General features: G+C 41.7%; 1 protein-coding gene across 1 annotated transcript; it reads left to right on the top strand.

Annotated features, from left to right (window-relative positions):
• Positions 1 to 1,531: 1,531 nt before the first annotated feature.
• Positions 1,532 to 19,449, top strand: GABRG1 (gamma-aminobutyric acid type A receptor subunit gamma1). Its single transcript, XM_007423346.2, has 6 exons — positions 1,532 to 1,659; positions 5,264 to 5,346; positions 7,642 to 7,779; positions 8,395 to 8,547; positions 10,573 to 10,784; positions 19,171 to 19,449. The coding sequence occupies exons 1-6, from the start codon at positions 1,532 to 1,534 to the stop codon at positions 19,447 to 19,449; spliced, it is 993 nt and encodes a 330-aa protein (XP_007423408.2).
• Positions 19,450 to 20,645: the final 1,196 nt, after the last annotated feature.

Here is a 20,645-nt window from a genome sequence, read left to right as displayed (position 1 = left end):
TAATGCTAAAGAGAATTAGCTTGGGAAAAAGATGGCTTTTTATAGGTTTTCTAAACCTGAGGGAGGAGGGGTCAAAGGTGGTGAGCAGCCATTCCCGAGGTGCCAGGTAGCCACAGCTCCGACAGGAGAAACATGTTCAGGAAAACCTCTCCTGCAGATCTGGACAGGCCCCCGATGAGAGGCAATTTCTTTAAACACTCCCGTCACAAACCCTCTAGGATTTGAAAAATCAAGGCTGACACCTTCAGCTGTGTCTGGTAAGCGCCTGGCCACCTGTTCAGAACTTTAAGTACTGCTAAATCAATGGTGCAAACACATCTGGAATATTGTGTGCAGTTCTGGCCACCACACCTCAAAAAGGATACAGTGGAGCTAGAGAAGGTTCAGAGGAGAGCAGCTAAGATGATCCAGAGGCTGGGGCTTCCCTAGAAGGAAAGGTGGCAACACTTGGGGCTTTTCGTCTAGAAAGGAGAAGAAGAGGAAACATGATTGAGATGTACAAAATCATGCACGGTGTGGATCAAGTGGACAAGGAGAAGCTCTTTTTCCCTTCCCAAAATACTAGAACCAGAGGTGACCCAATGAAATTGAATCAGGACAGACAAAGGATTTTTTTTTTTAACCCAATATGTAATTCAACTTTGGCATTTGCTACCCCAAGATGTGGTGCTAGCTACCATCTTGGCTGGCTTCAAAAAAGTGTTGGGCCAATTCTTGGAAGTCCTGGGAATCCATGATGGCAGTTTGACCGCCTCTGAAGCTCATCTGCTGGGAGACTAGTGGCCTTCCCCATGTAGTCGCTTGGCCACTGACTATGACAACAGACTGCTGGACTAGGTGGGCCAGGAGTCCAATCCAGCAGGACATGGCATGTTCTGACGTTATGAAGTCACTGATTCCAGGCGCAAGTTAGTAGTCTGACTGCTGTGTTGGGCATCAGCTGTGTCCTTCCTTCCTTCCTTCCTTCCTTCCTTCCTTCCTTCCTTCCTTCCTTCCTTCCTTCCTTCCTTCCTTCCTTCCTTCCTTCCTTCCTTCCCTGCCCCAGTCCAAAGGGGCTCTGGGTGGGGTACAACAAGGTCAAGAACCCAAATGAAAAGTGCAGTTCAATTTTGGATTTGCAAGGGTCAAGACAGGGTGTAACCATGGTGTGAATAATACTTGCCAATTCAAGTGGTTTGGGAACGGTTGGCTAACATGTGCAAATACGTTCCTTATCATAGATCCCATTTCTGCATTCAGGGACAGCTGAGGATCAAGATGTCTATTCTGACTTGCTCTTTCACTGAAAATCCAAACTCGCTGAACCTCAGTCCCAGCCTGGTTTGCTATTGATCTCTGCTTTTTCCTAATTTAATTTACTCAACATTTCAACGTCCCTTTCCATATACTATTTACTTTCTGTATTTTTATGCTAAAATTATTATTTCTCTTCTTTTAGGAGTATACCATAGACATAATTTTTGCTCAGACCTGGTACGACAGTCGCTTGAAATTCAACAGCAGCATAAAAGTCCTTATGTTGAATAGCAATATGGTTGGAAAAATCTGGATTCCTGACACCTTCTTCAGAAATTCTAGGAAATCAGATGCCCATTGGATCACCACTCCAAACCGCCTGCTTCGTATCTGGAGTGATGGGCGAGTATTGTACACCCTAAGGTAAAGACACCTGCCAAATAAGGAGACACGGTTATATTAAATTCCCTGCTTCTGAAATTGGAGTTGTTGCGCTCTCTGGAGCATGCCCTGATGCGTAACTAAAAAGTGAGTTCCACTTTGGGCGCATTTGTGGATTTAAGTAAAGAAACATTGAGGAGCAATAGCAATAGTTCATGCCTCATTTCACAGAAGTGAACCAACCATGTTCATGGATGTGCTTGTGTAGAGTGTTTGCCAGGAAGACCTGCTGAAGTTAGTCAGATATACTCTCATAAAAATGAGCACATCATCCCTGTTTATCTTACCTTTTCTTATGGGTATATCAGAAAAAGGTAATCCAGACAGAGCAGGAATCTGCATTGCTCAGCATTCATCAACAGGAATGTTGTACCCCTTGCATATAAATCCCAGGTCTGTATCTCATCTTCATTTCACTTTTCATGGTGCAAATTCCTTTCTCCGCAGATTCAAAATTTCCCCACTCTCTAAAAATACCTAATAAGAGGGTGAGAAATATTTTCCAGCCCTGGAACTGACACAAATCTTTTTTATATGAGTTTTTGTTTCCCTTTTGATAGCAGCAAAAAACTCATTCTCCTAATGCTAGCCTTTTTCAGAGCATTTGTTAACAAATAAGTATTTGTAGTTTTTTTTTAAAGCTTTGCTTCTGATTTAGGCTCCCTGCTGCCACCCCACGTGTTCTCTGTCCCCCAAAATGCACTCACCAATCCAGTGTAGTCTTTCTCTCCCTGTAACTCACTGGCTTCCAAAAGCTTTTGCACAGCTGCCCATGAAGACACGCATGAAGTTGGTGGGGACTGTGTGGTGTTCTTCTAAAGCAGGCGGTGAAGCGGACCAGATTTCTGTTTATCTGCATAATCCTAATCACAAACAGTTGGATTGCTATGTTAAAGCATTCGTTTTACCTTTCCCTTCGGCCCCCAAAGGCTCCGAGAATGGCCGAGAGATCAGTGGTCATGGCACACAAGGAAAAAGGGATGAGGAAGGGAGAGGAAACAAAATCAGAAACAGAGCAAGCTCAGGCATCGTTTGCTAAGGCTGTATTCCTTTAACGCCCACATGGGATGAAACAGTCTAAGTGCCCTGGAGGAATGACTGAGTGTGCACGGTGGAAGAAAAACAGGGGGGGGGGGGGTGTTTCAGCAGAGCCATAGAAATTGTCCAACTTCTACCTGTCCCCGAGTTGCAACCTGGAGCTGGACAAAGTGCTTGAATGTCGTTTTGGTAAAGTGGTGCATCATGTATCCTGTAGTCACAAAAAATATGGAACAGCCTTCCTTGTTGCCAGTTAATTGAGCCTCTGCGTGAGTCAAAAGGAAACAGATCAGGGATTTCCCAGTGCCAATAATGGAGGAAGTCAAGGATCTGCAGAAGGATCGCTGGGAGGGAAGGGCACCGGATCCTCACCCTGACACATTCACGCTGATCCTGGGTAGTTTTGACCCTGTTCTTGTGCACATCTGCATATTTGGCCCCCCAAATCCGTGTGTGTGTGTGTCTGGGTGTGTAGATAAAATTAGAATTTTTCAGTACAGTAAAAGTACACAAAACAAACAAAAGCAGAAAGTAAGTTAGAGAGAAAAGGAAAGGAAAGGAAAGGAAAGAAAGAAAACATACAATTATGCCTTCTGCTCTTCTTTCTATTGAGGAATTATCATCATCATCTCTTCCCCATCCTCTTCATCCCTTTTTAATCCCCGAATCCCGAAATCATCCGTCCAATCTTTTCTTCTTTCAACAAAAAGTCCATATAGGCCTTCCAAGGAAATCTTTGTCATTTTCTCTCTGGCCAGACTGGTCAGCTTCACCGTTTCTACCAGGTCAGTTAATTTTATTATCCGATCTTCTGCTGTACCGTAGGTATTTCCCCGCCTCTCCAACTTTCCGCATACAATAATCTTCCCGCCCCGAAATCTGTATATCGATCCGGATACCACTTTGCTCCGTAGGGCCAAAACGGGGCTCTCTGCAGGGAGGGCCAAGAGCTCCAAGATGGCAGCCGCGTGATCAAAGCCCCGCCCCTTTTCTAAGCGTGTCACCCATCCCTTGGACTTGTCATCTGGGAGGCTTCTTTGCAGGGAAAAATCGCGTGATTAGATTTGCCCCTTCTGGAAGAGAAAGCAGGGTTTGTGGGGTAGAGATGGAAGACACAGCAGTAGAATCTGACACGGTCCCCACTCCTTTGCTGGGTGGTCTTCTTTCCCCTGGAGGGCAAAGGCAGGAATGGATTGCTGGCAATTCTCACCCCCACCTTTTTCTCAGGCTCATAATTTACTCCTCCGCTTCCCCTAAAGCCACTCAGTTGCTGCCTTTTGGCTGAAGAAACTCCAGCGCGTTTTCTCCCCGTGAAGAACTGCACAGAATATGCAGTAGAGGCTATAATGGTTGGTGCCAGCTTCAAGTCACAAACCTATAGGCGGAAGATAGCTAGGATTTTAGGCAGCTCTGTGTTTTTCTTGGGATGCACAATTGTGTGTTCTTCCGAGGAGTCATCTAACAATTCCAACGCGATCGAAAAGGGTGGGAGCATCATAGCTGGAGTCCATCTTTGGCTGCTGCTATATGTATTTAAGCAATGTTCCGCTCCTGATCCAGCCCTGGTCAATATCACACTTATTTACGACTGCTGTTCAATAATGCTTCTTACGCTGCTCTTCCCCGCATAATCAGAACCAATATAATCTAAGGCCTTCAGGGTAAATATACGCAATTGTCAATCTTTTGTGACTTACGTTAGGTAGACTTCTCGGTCCAGATTCTCTACGCGACTTCTTGCCGATACCAGTTCAGCAAAAATCAAATGCCCAGCAACCTTCAAGAACTTCTGAGAGGCTGCTTTGGAAGGAAGAGGTCAATTGCAGAAAAATAGAAATCGAAGCATTGAAAGATTTCCCAGATACCTGGCCACAGTTTCGGCTTGCGCACAGCAGATCCCGAGAGCAGTGGAGCTGAAATGCTAGACCTCGGCATTTTTGCAGCAAAATGCTTTTTCCAACTGAGGTTGGCATGGTTGGATGTGACTATGGCACATAGTTGTCGTGACCATAATTAGTGGTAATCCTGGACTGTCATGAATTTGCCTGAACTGTAATTCGTGCAGCAGTGAGGTGAGCCTAAGCCAGTGTTGTCCAAACTTGGCCACTTTAAGATGAGTGGACTTCAACTCCCAGAATTCCCCAGCCAGAATTCTGGGAGTTGAAGTCCACTCATCTTAAAGTGGCCAAGTTTGGACAACACTGCCCTAAGCATTGTTTCTCCACTTATGGCTTATGGAGCTGGACAGCATTTCAGAAACAGCTTGTATTACCCCTTGGGAAGCCTACCACTGAAGAGGAATGCCACTGATGTCTCGGTTAAAATATATTTTATTTATTTACGTATATGATTTATTTAGCCCTACCCCCCACCCCATCTTGCCCAAGTGGCTCTGGGTGGCATCCAAGAATTAAAAATGCAAAAATCTTATAACATATAACCTCTGGAACCCAAGGATGAGCAATGCCCCCACTCACAAAAGGGAAAAAAACCCCATGTCTGATGACTTCTTGGTAAAACCTCCGATATCTCGCTCTTCTCTCCTCAGGCTGACAATTAATGCGGAGTGCTACCTTCAGCTGCATAATTTTCCTATGGATGAGCATTCCTGTCCACTCGAGTTTTCGAGCTGTAGGTGGTAAACGTTTTTATATGTATTTCTCAACTATATGATGAGGTTGAAGTTGAGATCTTGCGGCTGAAGAATCTGAAAAGCAGTTTGCACTGTTCCTTCTCTTAGATTTGGGACTGAATGAGTTCTTGGGTGGCTTATGGCACATTTTCCCAGTTTAAATGGATCCATAGAGAAAGGGGCAGCAGTAGTCGATAATGCTAAGTAGGGTGAGGCTTGGTTAGTAATTGGAGGGGAAACCACCAGAGCTGTCCGTCATTTTATTTATTTATTATGTTTCTACACCCCCACCCTCCTAAAAGACTCAGGGTGGTTTACAAAACACATTAAAATTAACTCAACAGAGCAATAGCAGAAAAAAAATGTCCAACACAATTTGCAAAAATGAGATAATGTCTTCTTCCAACTTAGAACTTGGATCTTCATAGAGTTTAAAGCTCCATGAAACAGTTCAATTTTCACTGCCTTCCTGACTGTCAGGAAAAAGGAGGGGGGGGGGTCAGGTTCCTGAAAGCAGGCCATGACCAGGAATTGCAGCTCAACACAAAAGGGGGAGGGGGGGAAAGGTCCAGAAGGATAATCTGGAGAATGATGATCTTGAAGGCCATTGAGAAGTCCAAGATTGTTCCCTCTTAGGGCAAGCCCCATTCGTGGATGTCAGAAGTCTGGGTTCCAAGGCAGACTTTTGGCTCAGACCAATCCGTGGAGTGGGCAGAGAATAAAATGAAGTTTATTCCGAGTTGTATAACCAGTTCTCACATACAGTCTAGGGAGCACAAGGAAGAGGCACTCATATTCCATGTTCAGGTTCTTTGAGGTGGATGAAAGCAAGACATGAGGGTTGACACAGATAAACTGAATGTGGTTTCCAGCAGCCAGGCCCTTATTTTTACTTCTTGAGAACAAGGCCTTGCCCCAGGCCAGATGGTCTGGATCATTCCCCAACAGACACTTCTCTCTTTCATCGTTCAGCATGGTCCATTGCCACACCATGACAGCTGGACTATGTTGCTCCGCTCCTAATTTCTTTCCAGTTCTTCGGGGGTGGGGGGAGGTTTGTTAGCTGGCCTTTCTAGTCCTCCCCATGCCAGTGCTCCGCCATTTGGCAGGAAGCGTGACAGAGGTGTCTTCACCTATCTAGGTTAATCCAATTAGGATTCTAGTAGATTAGGCATCTAGGGTGCTTCTGGTAGCCCAACATTGAGCGGGACTATGTTTTGGATCTCACGCAGCAACAAACCTCAGTTCCCCTGAATGCAGTGAACATGGAGAGGTAAAATAAGTGGAGCCATCAGAAAGAGATGTTGGAGTCAGCAAGCTGAAGGAGCTCCCCATCTTGCCTCCACCTACAGGGCTTGTGACCTGTATTAATCAAGGATGTCAATACTTTGCCTTGGCTTGCATAATTCTGCTATTTTTAGCCATTTACATAATTAATTTGGGCATAGAGTTATGCAGAGCATGGAAGTTCTACTTCCAGCTCCTGGAAATACTATTTAAAAACTACCTGCAGCTTTGCAATTTCAGCACACGTTGCCTGGATACTCTGAGGCATAACTTCCTAGCTCAAAGGGCAGAATCATAGCACACCGTTAGCCCACATCATCTTCTGACGTACTTCATATGCCATAGGATCTTGCACAACTCTAATGGGGCAAGAAGTACCTTCTTATTTAGGACTCTGCACCATTTTTAACAATGTAAGTGAAAACATCTTTCAGTCGAAGAGAATATCTGTAGCTCAGGGTTGAACTGTGGAGTCCTTGGTGCTCTCTGAGCTTGGTGGTTTGCTCGCAAACATTTCATTACCCGACTAGCTAACATTACTAGTTGGGTGATGAAATATCTGCAAGCAAACCACCAAGCTCAGAGAGCACCAAGGACTCTGCAAAAACATCTTTATTTATATCCCCACTTCGCTTCCAGGCAAGGCACTTTATCCAGCAATATATCAGACAATTTCCTAAAAGTATCCCTGAAGTTGTCCACTTAGCTGTTCTTCTTAAATTTAAACTGGGTTGAATCTAGTTAGTGCTTGGATGAGAGATTAGGAACTCAAAACATAGATCCCAGAAGGAGACCTTGGCAAGACACGCATGTTTCACGTGTACAAAGAAAACAATATGGATGTGCCCATGTGAATCACCAGAGTCAAGCTTGACCCAATGAGCTTTTACAATTTTCCACCTTGCAGTTACAACCAGAAAGCAAAAATGTTCTATGTAAAATTACTCCAACCTTCTCTCCGGACCCAGGAACTGATGTTCTTATTCATTTTGCTGTCATTTCCTTAGATGGATATCCAAGAAATGAAATTATATACAAATGGAAAAAGTCATCAGTTGAAGTAGCAGACCCCAAATACTGGAGGTTGTATCAATTTGCCTTTGTAGGTTTACGAAATACAACAGATATTTCTCATACACAGTCTGGTAAGAATTCTGGAATTCCTCTGCGTCTGTTTAAATGGGATTACATGTCATAGGTATTTCTGGACTTACACAGCAGCGTATTCTCATACTGCAGTCCTATATACACTTACCCTGCTGGTGGAGCTGCATGGATAGGACTGGGTTGTCAAAGTTTTGGGGGTATTATGCCAACCTCCCCAAGCCACTAAAAAATGGAGCATGATGATATTTGATCGTTTCTTTTCTTGACCGCTTATTGTTTTATTGCGTTCTCATAACTAGACATACAGAAAACGAAAACAGGACACACGCACGCCCCCCTTCTCCCTGGAAATGACAAAAATAATTATAATTACAGTTACGCTTCTCCTTCTCAGTTGGTCATTTTAGTCTGACAGCCTAAAACCACAGCCAATAATCTCTTAGGAAGCAAGTAATTGCTGGACGTGGTTTTGAACTCGTTTGATCGGTTGCGTTTGGTCTCCAGCGATGCGATCGTTGATCTCCAGCCTTCCATAAAATAGTTCCTCCCCGTCAGCAACCATTCCGCTGCAGAGAAGTGGAAACCAAAAAGGCAGATGCAAAGGATCGCGTATGCGATAGTGTTGATTGTGGATACTTTTCTTCTCCTTCCAGGGGATTATGTTGTCATGACAATCTTCTTTGTGCTGAGCAGACGCATGGGGTATTTTACCATTCAGACGTACATCCCATGCATACTGACGGTTGTGCTGTCCTGGGTCTCATTCTGGATTAATAAGGACGCTGTGCCTGCAAGGACATCATTAGGTACCTATTTTATTTTTTTCCAAATCACCTCTATTTGCATCCTGTTCCAAGCTGAGATTTAAATCTTTGTGGTCGTTCGTATGTCATTTCATTACTTTATTTGTTTCGCCCAGAGAACATCTGGGATAGGTCAGGAAATGAATAAATATATTGTCGAAGGCTTTCACGGCCGGCATACGATGGCTGGTGTAGGTCTTCCGGGCTGTGTGGCCGTGTTCTGGAAGTTTTGTTTCCTAACGTTTCGCCAGCACCAGCGGTGCTGGCGAAACGTTAGGAAGCAAAACTTCCAGAACACGGCCACACAGCCCGGAAGACCCACACCAGCCATCAAATGAATAAATTGTTTGGCACATGGACACAAACTAAACATTAAAAGCATAAAAATGATCTGCGTAGTCTAAGTTCAGGATCTCTTCTCCAGATGCATCATATCAGGTGGAGGATACCCAAAGTGGAATATAAATCCAGTTCTGCGGTTTGCTAGCAACGTATTAAGGCAGACTCGTTATCTTGACTCCGCAAGTCTTCTTCGTAGACTAAGAAGCTTGCTTTAATTACACTTCCCTTAGACATTGTTCAAAAACCTGGCAGCCTATTATTGGGTGATTGAAAAAAAAGTTGATTACTCTTGTGAGAAGCAGCCAAATTACTACTTTTTTTAAAAAAAGGAACCATTTCTCTGGAGTAACCTTTCTACAGCTGCCCACTCACCTCCAAGACTTTGTCCCCTCCCTTTTTCTTGAATTCTTTTAGTTAAATAAAAAATTAAGCGGCTAAACTTTGGCCTGATCTCCAGTACGATTGGGGACAATCTGTCTGGACGGTGTGGTCAAAAAAGTCAAGGTGGTGGCCTCTATGGTGTGATTGAAGCAAAACAGACAGAACTCCATATGGAAAAATGGTGGAGCTTCAATTGCACTGTGGCAGCCACCATACTGACTTTCGTGACTGCACTCAGTGGACCCCATGGGCCGCTGTGAATCTAACAGCTCAGTCCATTGTACTGGGATGAGCTGAACCACATGGAAAGTCCTGTCGTGCAAGTCGATTTCCACAGAGGTATTTAAAACAGGAATTACTTGTAGCATCATAGCCAAACTTGCACCGATAGCTGTTCATTCTGAACTACCAACGTTCTGCAACGTCATACTACATTTCTCAGATTTGAGTTCTCTTTGGACTTCTTGATGAAACGAAACACAAGTTAAAAGGGGTATCACCAGAATTAGAGAAGATATGAAAATCCATGGATCAACTTTCCCCAGATTGATCCTCTCTAGATGTGTTTGGGATTGCTGAATTCCTGCTGTCCTTGACTAGCAGCAACATGGTAAACGTGCCTATGTTATTCAGGCTCTGAGAACGTCAACTGCATCTGAAGACTGCTGTAGACCTTTGGGCCAGTTTGCATGCTTGTCAAAGACGAGGAGTATAATAAAGATGGAATGTCTGAGGTAACCCTATCATTCTCCTGGGTCTACAGCTATTATATTGCTTTTGAACCCCAATGCCCCTTAATCATCTGACATCTGTATCTAGCAACATCTTTAAAGCTATCAGAAAACCCCAAATGCCAGTCATATCAAACTGGAACTTTTAACATAATAAATAAAACAGTATGCAAGCTTGGCAGGGCAAAAACATGTTTTCAGTCTTAAAACATGAACCTTCCGCTAATCATAATATTTGGAGACTTAATCAGATTGTGATCGTTGTTAACCGTATAACATGGTGTCTGCACTGCTCGGCTTGGCTTTGCTTTCTGGTCTCAGCCAGTAGGCTTCCAAAATGACTGACAAAAATAAACCAATTAAAATACAATAAATGCATAATTAAAGCCATAATCAGATCTCCTTTTCCATATCCTTGTATCTCTGTGGAGCCTAAACGCTATAACCATTGGCCGTCAATTTATGACTGTCTCCTTGCAGATCTGGGAATGGCTCATAATTACGTTATCTTACCAAGACCCACTTCTGATTGCCAGATTCTCTTGGTGAAACCGTTTCCTTTATTTCTGAACAGGAATCACTACCGTTTTGACCATGACCACCCTGAGTACCATTGCAAGGAAGTCTCTTCCCAAGGTGTCTTATGTCACAGCAATGGACCTCTTTGTCTCAGTGTGCTTTATCTTTGTTTTTGCTGCCTTGATGGAATATGGAGCCTTGCATTATTTCACCAGCAACAGAAAAGAGGACAAGGAGAAAGGCAAGAAATCAAAAAACAAGTCCTCAGTAAGTCTAAGAGCTGGGAGGAAGTTAACGTTGGGTTTCCCTGGTCCTCACTGTTATTATGATCTTACAGAAGGAAGCTCATACAGGGGATGTTTTAATATCCAGTGCTATTCTGTGGTTTAGCTTCCTGTTTTGTTGCTCTAGGAATATTTCACTGGTGGTATGTTGTAGATAACACGAAACTGAATGCAGCTTAACCATGAACAGAGCTCATCAGCAACTAAACAGTAGCCTTTGTACTCCTTGATTCAGCAGAGGAGAAGGGTGGGCAACCAGCACTATCAGTCCCCCAATTTTAGGCACAAGGGGAAACCAAGTAAAATGGGGTTCTGTGATTCGTAGGCAGCATTCCTCAACTTGGTATTATTCGGGTGTTGGACTGGAATTCCCATGACCTCTAGCCAGCTTTGTAGGAAGTTGCGGGTTGTCATACAAAACAGCTGAAGAGTGCAGAGTCGGAAAAGGGTCCCTGAAGCTGTTTCTTCCACATACAGGCATGGCGAGCTGTAGTTTAAATTGGATTTCATCTCGTGGATTGGACTTTATTTCTGCTTTAGCTTATGGAAAATCATTCTTTATATTTTATTTTTTTCTCTTCAATTATAGATTGGCTTTATTTTCCTGTTTTATACTTCTGGAGGATGAATCAGACCATAATACAGTTAGATCAGTTAGGTGCCACTGAATAGGCGAGCACATGGACAAGTGCTCGCCACCTTGACTGTCACCAATAATCAATCTGTTGCTCTTCCAAGGACATTCCAGTGATGTCACGTCCACCCGCCTTTTCCATTGTCTTCCCCTTCTTCTACTTCCCTCAACCTCAATAAGGACGATAATTTTTTCCTAATCCATCATTCTCTCATATCACATGTCCCAAATGTGTGATATTTTGCACGCTGGTTGTCACCTCAAGGAGCACTTAGTTTTTATTTGGTTGAGGATGGATGGATTTCATTCTTGCAGCCCAAGGAACTTTTAGTAACCATTTCCAAATCCATAACTCAAATCCATCTTACTCTCTATGCTTAGCTTTCACAGCTGATTTTACCATTGGAAAGGTTATTGCTCTGTGTTAGTTGTTGCCTCTGAAATGTCCTTATCTTTCATCAGCTTGTCTAAGTTTGTCATTGCCCTCCTTCCTGGAATTAAGCTCCTTATAATATAATAAAATACATAAATCAATATATACAGTAACTGAGCATTAGCTGTAGTAACAGCGACAACAGGCCCTATGTATGGGCTTATCTTTGGTTTCTGGCATGAGGAAAATACTTCCTTCTGCTCGTGCAGTTCGGTGTGTGTCCACAACAAACAGGAAAACATCCGAATGTAAAGGTGGGGATGAGAGGGGATGCAAAACACTGCCGGTGGCGGTGTCAGAGCAGGGGACCGCTGTTCTGGGATAGCGCAAAACGAAATCCCATTATTTGTGATAGGCCATTTTGGAAAGGCCCGGCTCACGAGGCTCCTGTAGGCTTTCAGGTGATGAACATGGTGCTTCAGAAGCTTTTGCATAGCATGCAGTTCTGTCCTTGGCTGTTTTGTTTTTGGGCGCGTGCACTGTAGACAAAGTGATAACCTTGCTTATTGTGATAGCAACCTAAGGAGAAAAAATAATAATGTTATATTCTAGGACACAGTCACTGACTGCAATGATATCAAATCTTCCATAAACGAGTGCTGTCAGCCAAACCACTGGTACTAACTCAGAGCAAGCTGTTTCTTATTTACCCACATCTTCTCCAGCTTCTTTCTCTGCCTTTTGCACACACCTAAGTTACTGAGCAGCCTGTCTTCCCCAGGTACCCTCCAGATTGCAACTCGCATCAAACACAACAAGAATGGACATTTTGGGGAGCGATGAGAATTGGTATCCAGAGGGCGCCAGGTTGGAAGATGCTACAATACTAAGCAGTAACACACACTTCTTATATTTCGGAAATCATATTCAAGGGATATGATTTCAGAAAAAAAGAATATTGTAGGCGTTATGGCAGTTTTCATTCATCAGAGATAACCTGGCCAGCACGCATTTTGTTATATTTGTTGATAACTCAGTTTTGGTATGCCACTCTCTCAATTACTATCTATAACAATTACTTTTTGCCATCAATGGAACTGAACTTTAAAAGAAATTATGGGGCAGAAAAGGAGCATTTAATAATCCCCAAAGAGTAAACATGCTAAAATATTAATATGTAGCATATATTAATCAATATGCACAACTATCCATCTTCTATAAATAAACAAGTTAATTTGTTTAACTCCAATGCGAAGGGTCTGTTTTTAAAAAGGTTCTGAGCATTTAGTTAGAAAAAGAGATAACTTAATTGGAATCATGAGAACTGCAAAGAAGTTTTTCAAATTAAAGAAAGGCTAAACTGAAAATTAAGGCACCGTAAAAATTCACTTACATATTTACAGATAGGGAGACTAGTTTTCCCCCAAATAATTATCTGTAAATTGATGGGATGGTAGAGTCCATAATAAAGGCAGAAGAATCTGTTGCAAGCAAACGAGTAGAGAGTAGTTGCAAATAGTTGCGAACATCTCTCCTGAAAAGCCAGGATGCCCGTGAACATTAATCATCGTCTGGGAGCGTTAACCCTTTTGATTAAAAAGGCTTCTTTCTCTTTCCTTCCCTGTCTAGTAATCTCTTTTCCTCAATTTATCTCCATCTTCTTTTCTTCCCCCTTTTTCTTCCTTTCCCAGTTTACGTTTCCCTTCCCTTCGTTATCCTTCTCCATCGTTTTCCTTCTTTTCTCCTGTTTCTACCGGTAAGAAAGAGGGGAACGTATATGGGTATTTATGTTTCTATATGAGTGTGTAAGAGTGATTTGTGGGTAAGAGGAAGATTGGTAGGTATATGAAAGTGGAGATGGGGGATCAATTCATTTTATAAGTGGAGATTCTTATTTTACAAACAATTAAAACTGAGCAACAGGTTTGTTTACTTTCTTGCTTACTGGCTCTGCCCTTTCTGGTGTCTGGCTTCTGGCAGACACACATATGCAAATGCGCATATACACACAAGTGTGACATATACATGCCTTTACAAGGGAAGGCAAAACCTCTATTCATTCCAGCTGGAGCTGATACTTTTAAATTGAACAGAATGGCAAAGTCTTAAGGCACTCCCTTACATTCGAGCTCTGCGTTATGCCAGATTTTCATGCTGAAAGCAACTTCTGAATCTGCAAAATTTCCACCTCCCAACAGAGAGTGTATCTATTGTCAAATGTAGTTGTATTTTGACTAGTAATATTAGTGTTGTGGCAAGTAGATGTACTTTCCTTGCTTGTTGTCTACCATGTCAACAGACTGAACAGGTGTCTTGGGTAGCACAATCCAAGGGGTGCCCATCACCTCTAAAGCAATGTGCAAATCTAGGCTGGTACATTATTTGCATCACAAATAGCCCCATGAACAGACTGAAAGTGCGAGAGTCCTTGCTTTTTAGCACAAGGATGGCCTGTGTGTGTGTGTGTGTGTGTGCCTTAATGGTTGCAACCCCTTTCCCCATTTTATAACATCTTCTCTTCTTCTCTTTGGCTTTTATAAAGATTTGTTGGTCACTGGAGGATTAACCTTCAGGACCAAATAAACAAAGTTGATAACCTATTTTAGGAAAATAGTAATGCAAGCAATTTATCTGCTTTATAATCCAGTGTTTCTCAACCTTGGCAACTTCAAGCTGGGTGGATTTCAACTCCCAGAATTCCCCAGCCAGCCAAGTCCACCCAGCTTGAAGTTGCCAAGGTTGAGAAACACTGCTGGAATCCTACTTTTAATCCCATTTCTCCTTTCTCTGTTGAATCCTTTTCTCCTTATCCTTCACCAAGTCCATCACAAAAACACATTTATGACAAAATAATTTCCATTTGCTCTTCCTTAATGCTCTACTGTGATATTCATGTGTCAAGGCCCATGATTTATTTCTAAATGTAGACAGGCGTTTACATGAGCAAATATTCTCACATAAAAAAAAAAGAATTATCTTGGTCTGTGTAGAGAAGTGGTTTGATTCCACCATCTTTCCTTGAAGCTCCAGACCCCGGTCTGGATGGATGTCTTAGAGCAGTGTTTCTCAACCATGGTAACTTTAAGATGTGTGGACTTCAACTCCGAGAATTCCCCAGCCAGCATGATGGGTCAAGGACAGGGAGAAAAAGATTCAACACAAGATTAAGAGTAGGATTCTAGCAGTGTTTCTCAACCGTGTCAACTTCAAACTGTGTGGACTTCAACTCCCAGAGCTGGCTGGGGAATTCTGGGAGTTGAAGTCACTTCTTAAAGTTGCTAAGGTTGAGAAACACTGTCTTAGAGTCTGCTTCCCACTACTAAAGCTAAATAAATGCTTATTTGCAACAGAGTACTAAGAGACAAAATGGATGGTTAGCAATGAAATTCCTGGCTCACAGCGTCCCATGTCCTCCCACACACTTTCTTCTGTTACTTTGGAAATAATACTACTGTCAAAGTAACACAAAAGCCAGCCCGGAACATTTTATTTTATTTATTTATTTATATTTCAAATTTGTCACCGCCCATCTTGCTCCATTTCATTCAACTATAGCTTTACTACTAGATAGAATGGAATGAGGGTATTTGGAGCTGGTTGTGGGGGATCCCAAGGGAGGATTAAGGCACTGGGTTTTTGCGTTACGGTTTTACGGTTATTGGGTTTTATTGCTGTTGTGAACCGCCCAGAGTTGTTTAAGATGGGCAGCCATACAAATCTTTTAAATAAATAGATGACTGAATAAATGTTACTACTGCTTAGCTTATGGGCACTTGTAGATCCAAATCCCCCCTGCTTGGCTGTCAGAATAATTGCAGAAAACAGCACAGCAAATAAGCAACCCGATGCTTGTTTGAAGCCCCAAACGGAGAAGGGTCTTCACCGATGGCCAGCAGAATGACAGAAGTCATGCGCAGAGAAGAAGAAGAAGTACATTGAACGGATTCGGTTATTGTTAGTATTATTATTTTAAATTGGAGTCTTTCTTTGGCAAAAGGAACAAGGATGAATGATGGGGATCTAGCTGAGGCTTTTCTTTATTTAAATTAAAGTTTTCCTTCAAAAAAACTTTTGCAGGTGACTTTACAAGAGATGTAGAAATAGAATAATATAGCGGCAATAATAACATGAGTATAATAAATTAGTGGCAGCATTAACATCTCTTTTAAATATTTAGAGGTGTGGATAAATTGCCCAGGTATTATTCTAGAGCTAATTGGTCTGCCTCTTCAGTGACTAATGGATTACATCCATCTGGGATCCTATATTACTTCTATTGGATTGGGAAAAATCAATGCTTTTTCTAATAACAAAGAAACAATTATATTGCAGTCGATATGTCATAAATGGGACCTATTCTAAACTTTTTTTTTCTCATGCAGAGAACAAATTATCTGCTTATTGCATTATAATGTGTTTAAGCACTGCATTTTAACAACATTGCAGAAATATAATTGGCTCTGTTAGATCTAAATGTTACCAAGAACGCTGAAAAAGCAGTTTGGGATAAAATGCCTGTTTAAAATTTAATCATAGAATTTCAGCAACTTTTATTGAACCTTGGAGTTTTATTGGCTGATTCTTTCATACTATTCCAACCCCATTCTCAAGATACTTGCTCTGAAAACACTTGTTTTTAGAGAAGACACCATTTCTGGAAAGTCAAGGTTTCAATACATTAACGGAATGCTCTTGCATTCAAGAACACTGTAACTCTGCACTACTTGATTAAATTCATAATCAGTGTTTTTCTACTGCTGCACGTCCATATATTTCACAGGCTATGATATTTATTTGATTTATTCAGGTATTTGTATAGTGCCTAATCCATCGAGTCTACTGTAGGTGGCTTACAGTTACCACCAGTAAACATTTAAAGTAAAGTTGAAAATGTAATCAGTAACCCTGATGCCTAATGCTGTCTATCTTATACTAGTTTTTACTGTTCCCCTGAATGATAATAAGGAAAGAGCCATTTTGACCTTGAGGGGGGGAAGCTGTTCCAAAGGGAAGGGATGTAACCTCGGAAGCCATCTCTAGGGTCCTGCCCCTAATTTCCTAGTGAGTGGGAACTCCCAGCATTCTCCCTTGACTTCCACAGAACTGGACCCAGATCTTCCTGCAGCACAGATGTCCTTGTGCTCTCCTGGCTTCTGCTGATCAGCAAGTGGGCAATCTTCAAGGGCAACCCCATTTAGAGCAAATTGCAGTAGTAGTCTTACCTGGGAGATGACAAGGGCACGGACCCAGGAACAGTCACAGCAGGAAGACCAGCCTGAGCCGAGGAAAGGCTGCTGACTTCCAGGAGAGTCCCAAGAGAAGTCTCAATTGCTTCAAAGGGCTTTCTTGGTGTCGAGCAGTCTCTGTATAAACCATAGCTCCATCTTGCTGAGATTCAGTCTGAGCCTCCTCCACGCCATCCCATAGCCACTAGGTCAAACTCTGATCACATCCCCTGGTCAGACCAGGATGGAAATATATAGCTGGACCAAGGAGAAGATGATGTGATCCCTCAGCCCAAACTGTTACAGTAACTACCAGGAGGTAGTACGTGACCATTTTCATCCCTTATTTCAAACCTTCAGATCTACATAGCCAGGTGTTATTCTGGGGGTTCAAACTCTACTGGGAATTGAACTCACAGACCTTTGCAGTGCATTAGCTTTGAGAACTATTCAGGTCCTGGTGCTCAGTGGTTGTAGGAAGGTATGTGTAGAAGCCAGTTGAATGATCCGTGCAGCCCACCTTCCTTTAAGCTCTCAGAGCAGAGAGACGTGGATTTTACATTATGTCACACCCCCATGTACGGGGCTTTACATGACTTCCAAACAGATGGATGAACTCTCACAGTGACTTCAAGTAGACGTGGAAAAGGCTAGGAGAGAGGACTGATAGGAGAGAGGCACCCCACAATGAACTGTAAGCTGTCTTAGCATTTGCGTTCTCTCATGATGAGCATTTGATACTAAATTTAGGTACAAGCCCCTCCGTCCCCCTGCACTGTGAGGCTTCCACACAATCATTTGGATCCCACTGACTCACTCTTGTGGGATTTTTTTTGTGATGAGAAAGATGTAGAGATGCTTTCTAAAAAGGAAGAGCCCATTGCTTGTGGTCCGCTGCTAGCCTTAGTCAAAGACATGTGCTTAGCTGTCCATCTGGAAACACAACATTTCAAGGTATAATAATGAAAAAAAATGAGACAGGGAGAGGGAAAATGATAGGTGGTAATAAGGAAAGCAGACATTAAATGAATTGACAAGAGTTGGGCAAAGTAGAAAATCCTTTGATTAGAACTAGCACTACTTGAAATAGTGTGTTGTAGGCATGAGTGTTCGTGTAGAAAGCAAATCTCCGTACATAAAAATGGCGTACGAGAAAAAACTAGGTAGAATTCTTAATTGTGACACAATCTTATTTTCAGTTAATATAGAAATTTCTTATAAAGGAGATTTAAACACGAGATCCACCAGATGACATAGTACAGGAAAAGCTACATCACGTGATTTTTCTGCATGTATAGGGAGGAACTCCGCCATCTTTTTTCTCCATAACCCTCATCTAACTTAGTATTGGACGAATACTAAGTTTCTGTCCTGTGATTTAAAACTGAAATTAATCCATCAAAAGATTGTTTTTCATATGTACTGGATGCCATCTAGAATGTTTCGCAAAGTATGGGCTAATCATTATTTGTGTTGGTGTTGCAAGAAATTTGAGGGGGCTTCAACTCTTATGTTATGGTCTTGTTCTTCCTTGTACCCCTTTTGGAGTAATGTGGTACAATACATTGTCAGAATTATTGAGAAAACTCTGGTTTTTAAATATATGTATATTGTACTGAATTATATACCAACGACTTGGAATTTAACAAGTTGAGAACAAAGATGGGTTTTTCATGCTTTGACAATAGCAAAAAGAATAATCCTTAGGAGATAGAAAAGTACTATAATTCCAGATGTAAAGGATTGGATTTCAGAGATGTGTGATTTAGTAATTTTTGATAAAATTATATATTCAGAAAATGTCACATTTTCTCTCCCTTTTGGAAAATTTTTTTGAACAGGCTCGGTTAATATTAATTTTATTTTTTTCCTTTTAAAAATGTACGAAATCAGGTGAACGGGATATAGTTGTAATTATAGTTGCCTGTTCGTTTGTGTATGTTGTTTTATGTATTTTCTTCTTGTTCAAAGTTTTTCCTTTTTGTGTTCAGTAAATTGTTGATTTTTATTTTATATTATTCTACGTATAGCTGTTTGAAAATGGATCAGTAAAAGAATTTGGGGGGAGAAAAACTGGCTGAGTATTTCACTAGTCCCTAGGAAAAGAAACTTTAAACTCTCTTGTCACTTTCTTTAGAATCCATCCGCACTGCCTGTCCGCCAGGGATCAACACTAATTCCGATTAATAATGTCCATCACTTTCAAGAACGCGACAACAGTTATGGATACGAGTGCCTTGAAGGTAAAGACTGCTCCAGCTTCTTTTGCTGCTTTGATGAATGTCGCACAGGATCATGGAAAGAAGGAAGGATACACATCCGAGTGGCCAAAATTGACTCCTACTCTCGAATTTTCTTTCCCACAGCCTTTGCCCTATTCAACCTGGTTTATTGGATTGGGTACCTTTACTTATGAACACCCGTTTCTGACAGTCTCAGAAAGGGGACAACTGACACTAGTAAACACATGACGGTTACTAAGATTGCAGGTTAAAGTTCTTTGGTTTTTCTTTTGGTTTGTTGTGGTTTTTTTGCTTGACGTTTCAGGATGCAAAAATAAGCATGAGGATATTTCTAACACTTATCTTTACTGTTTACAAAATTGACGAAAACAATGGCACCAGAGGACGAATGTAGGCACTTCCCTTCACTTTTGAATCAATTTTAATAAAGGTCACGGGCTTAAACATCAGACCAAGAACTGTTTTCATAATTGGTTTAAATGCGTTCAACAGTTTAGTTCTGCTGCAGCTGTACAACCTTGATAACTGATACTGCTCTGGAAAATATTAATGACTTCTGCACTGTCTGAGCTAATTTAAATCCGTTGATAAATAAGGCACTGCAATGGGATAGAAATAGGCTGATATCAGGCCCTCGGGCTGAATGAATTTAGAGATTGATGGCTTGGGTTAATACTTAGTATTAGTAAACTGGACAGGAGTTAGTACACAATCTAATTAGAATACCTGATGTTTTCTTTTTAATCACTACGTGTGTCATGGGGACAAAGTTAACTCTTCTTAACCACGACCAAATCTCTTTCCCTCCCCCAATGTCCATTTAATATTTTGTTTGCTCCTTGCAGAAAATGGTTTCTTCTGGAAGTAGGACATGAGACTATGAGCAGCTTATGTGTCTGTCTACTCCATATTTGGTTAAAAAGATGAAAGCATCACTGTTACACAAAATACTGACGTTTATGAGCTTTTTCTATCCTCTGTGTCACATTTGTATTTACAATTTCAATTAAAAATGTCATTTATCTGCCATCAACTTTGAGAGACTCCAAGCATTCCTCAACCAAATATTTGATGGAGAGAAAAAGAGGTCTGTTCCCAGTTATTTGCAATTAAAATTTCTTCATGCTTCGTTCCTGTAACTCCTACGTGGTGTAGTTTCTACCTCTGCTTGATCATTCCAGGTGAGAAAGAGGACTGAGAAAGGAAGGCAGTGCATCTTACAATACACCCAATATATATTATGTTGAGTTACTTTTCTTCAGGGGCAACCAAATCTGAATAATAAAATCAACCCAAACCCTTCTTCAGGCCCTTTGATGTGCTAGGGACCCGGGTTTTAAATGATTGCATAGAATGAGACAAAAGGTGG

Source organism: Python bivittatus, unplaced genomic scaffold, assembly GCF_059951505.1.
Source record: "Python bivittatus isolate LINGU-HERP-01145 unplaced genomic scaffold, Pbiv_v1 ctg000970_np1212, whole genome shotgun sequence".
Classification (NCBI taxonomy): Eukaryota; Metazoa; Chordata; class Lepidosauria; order Squamata; family Pythonidae; genus Python; species Python bivittatus.
This window is presented reverse-complemented; position numbering and strand designations above follow the sequence as displayed.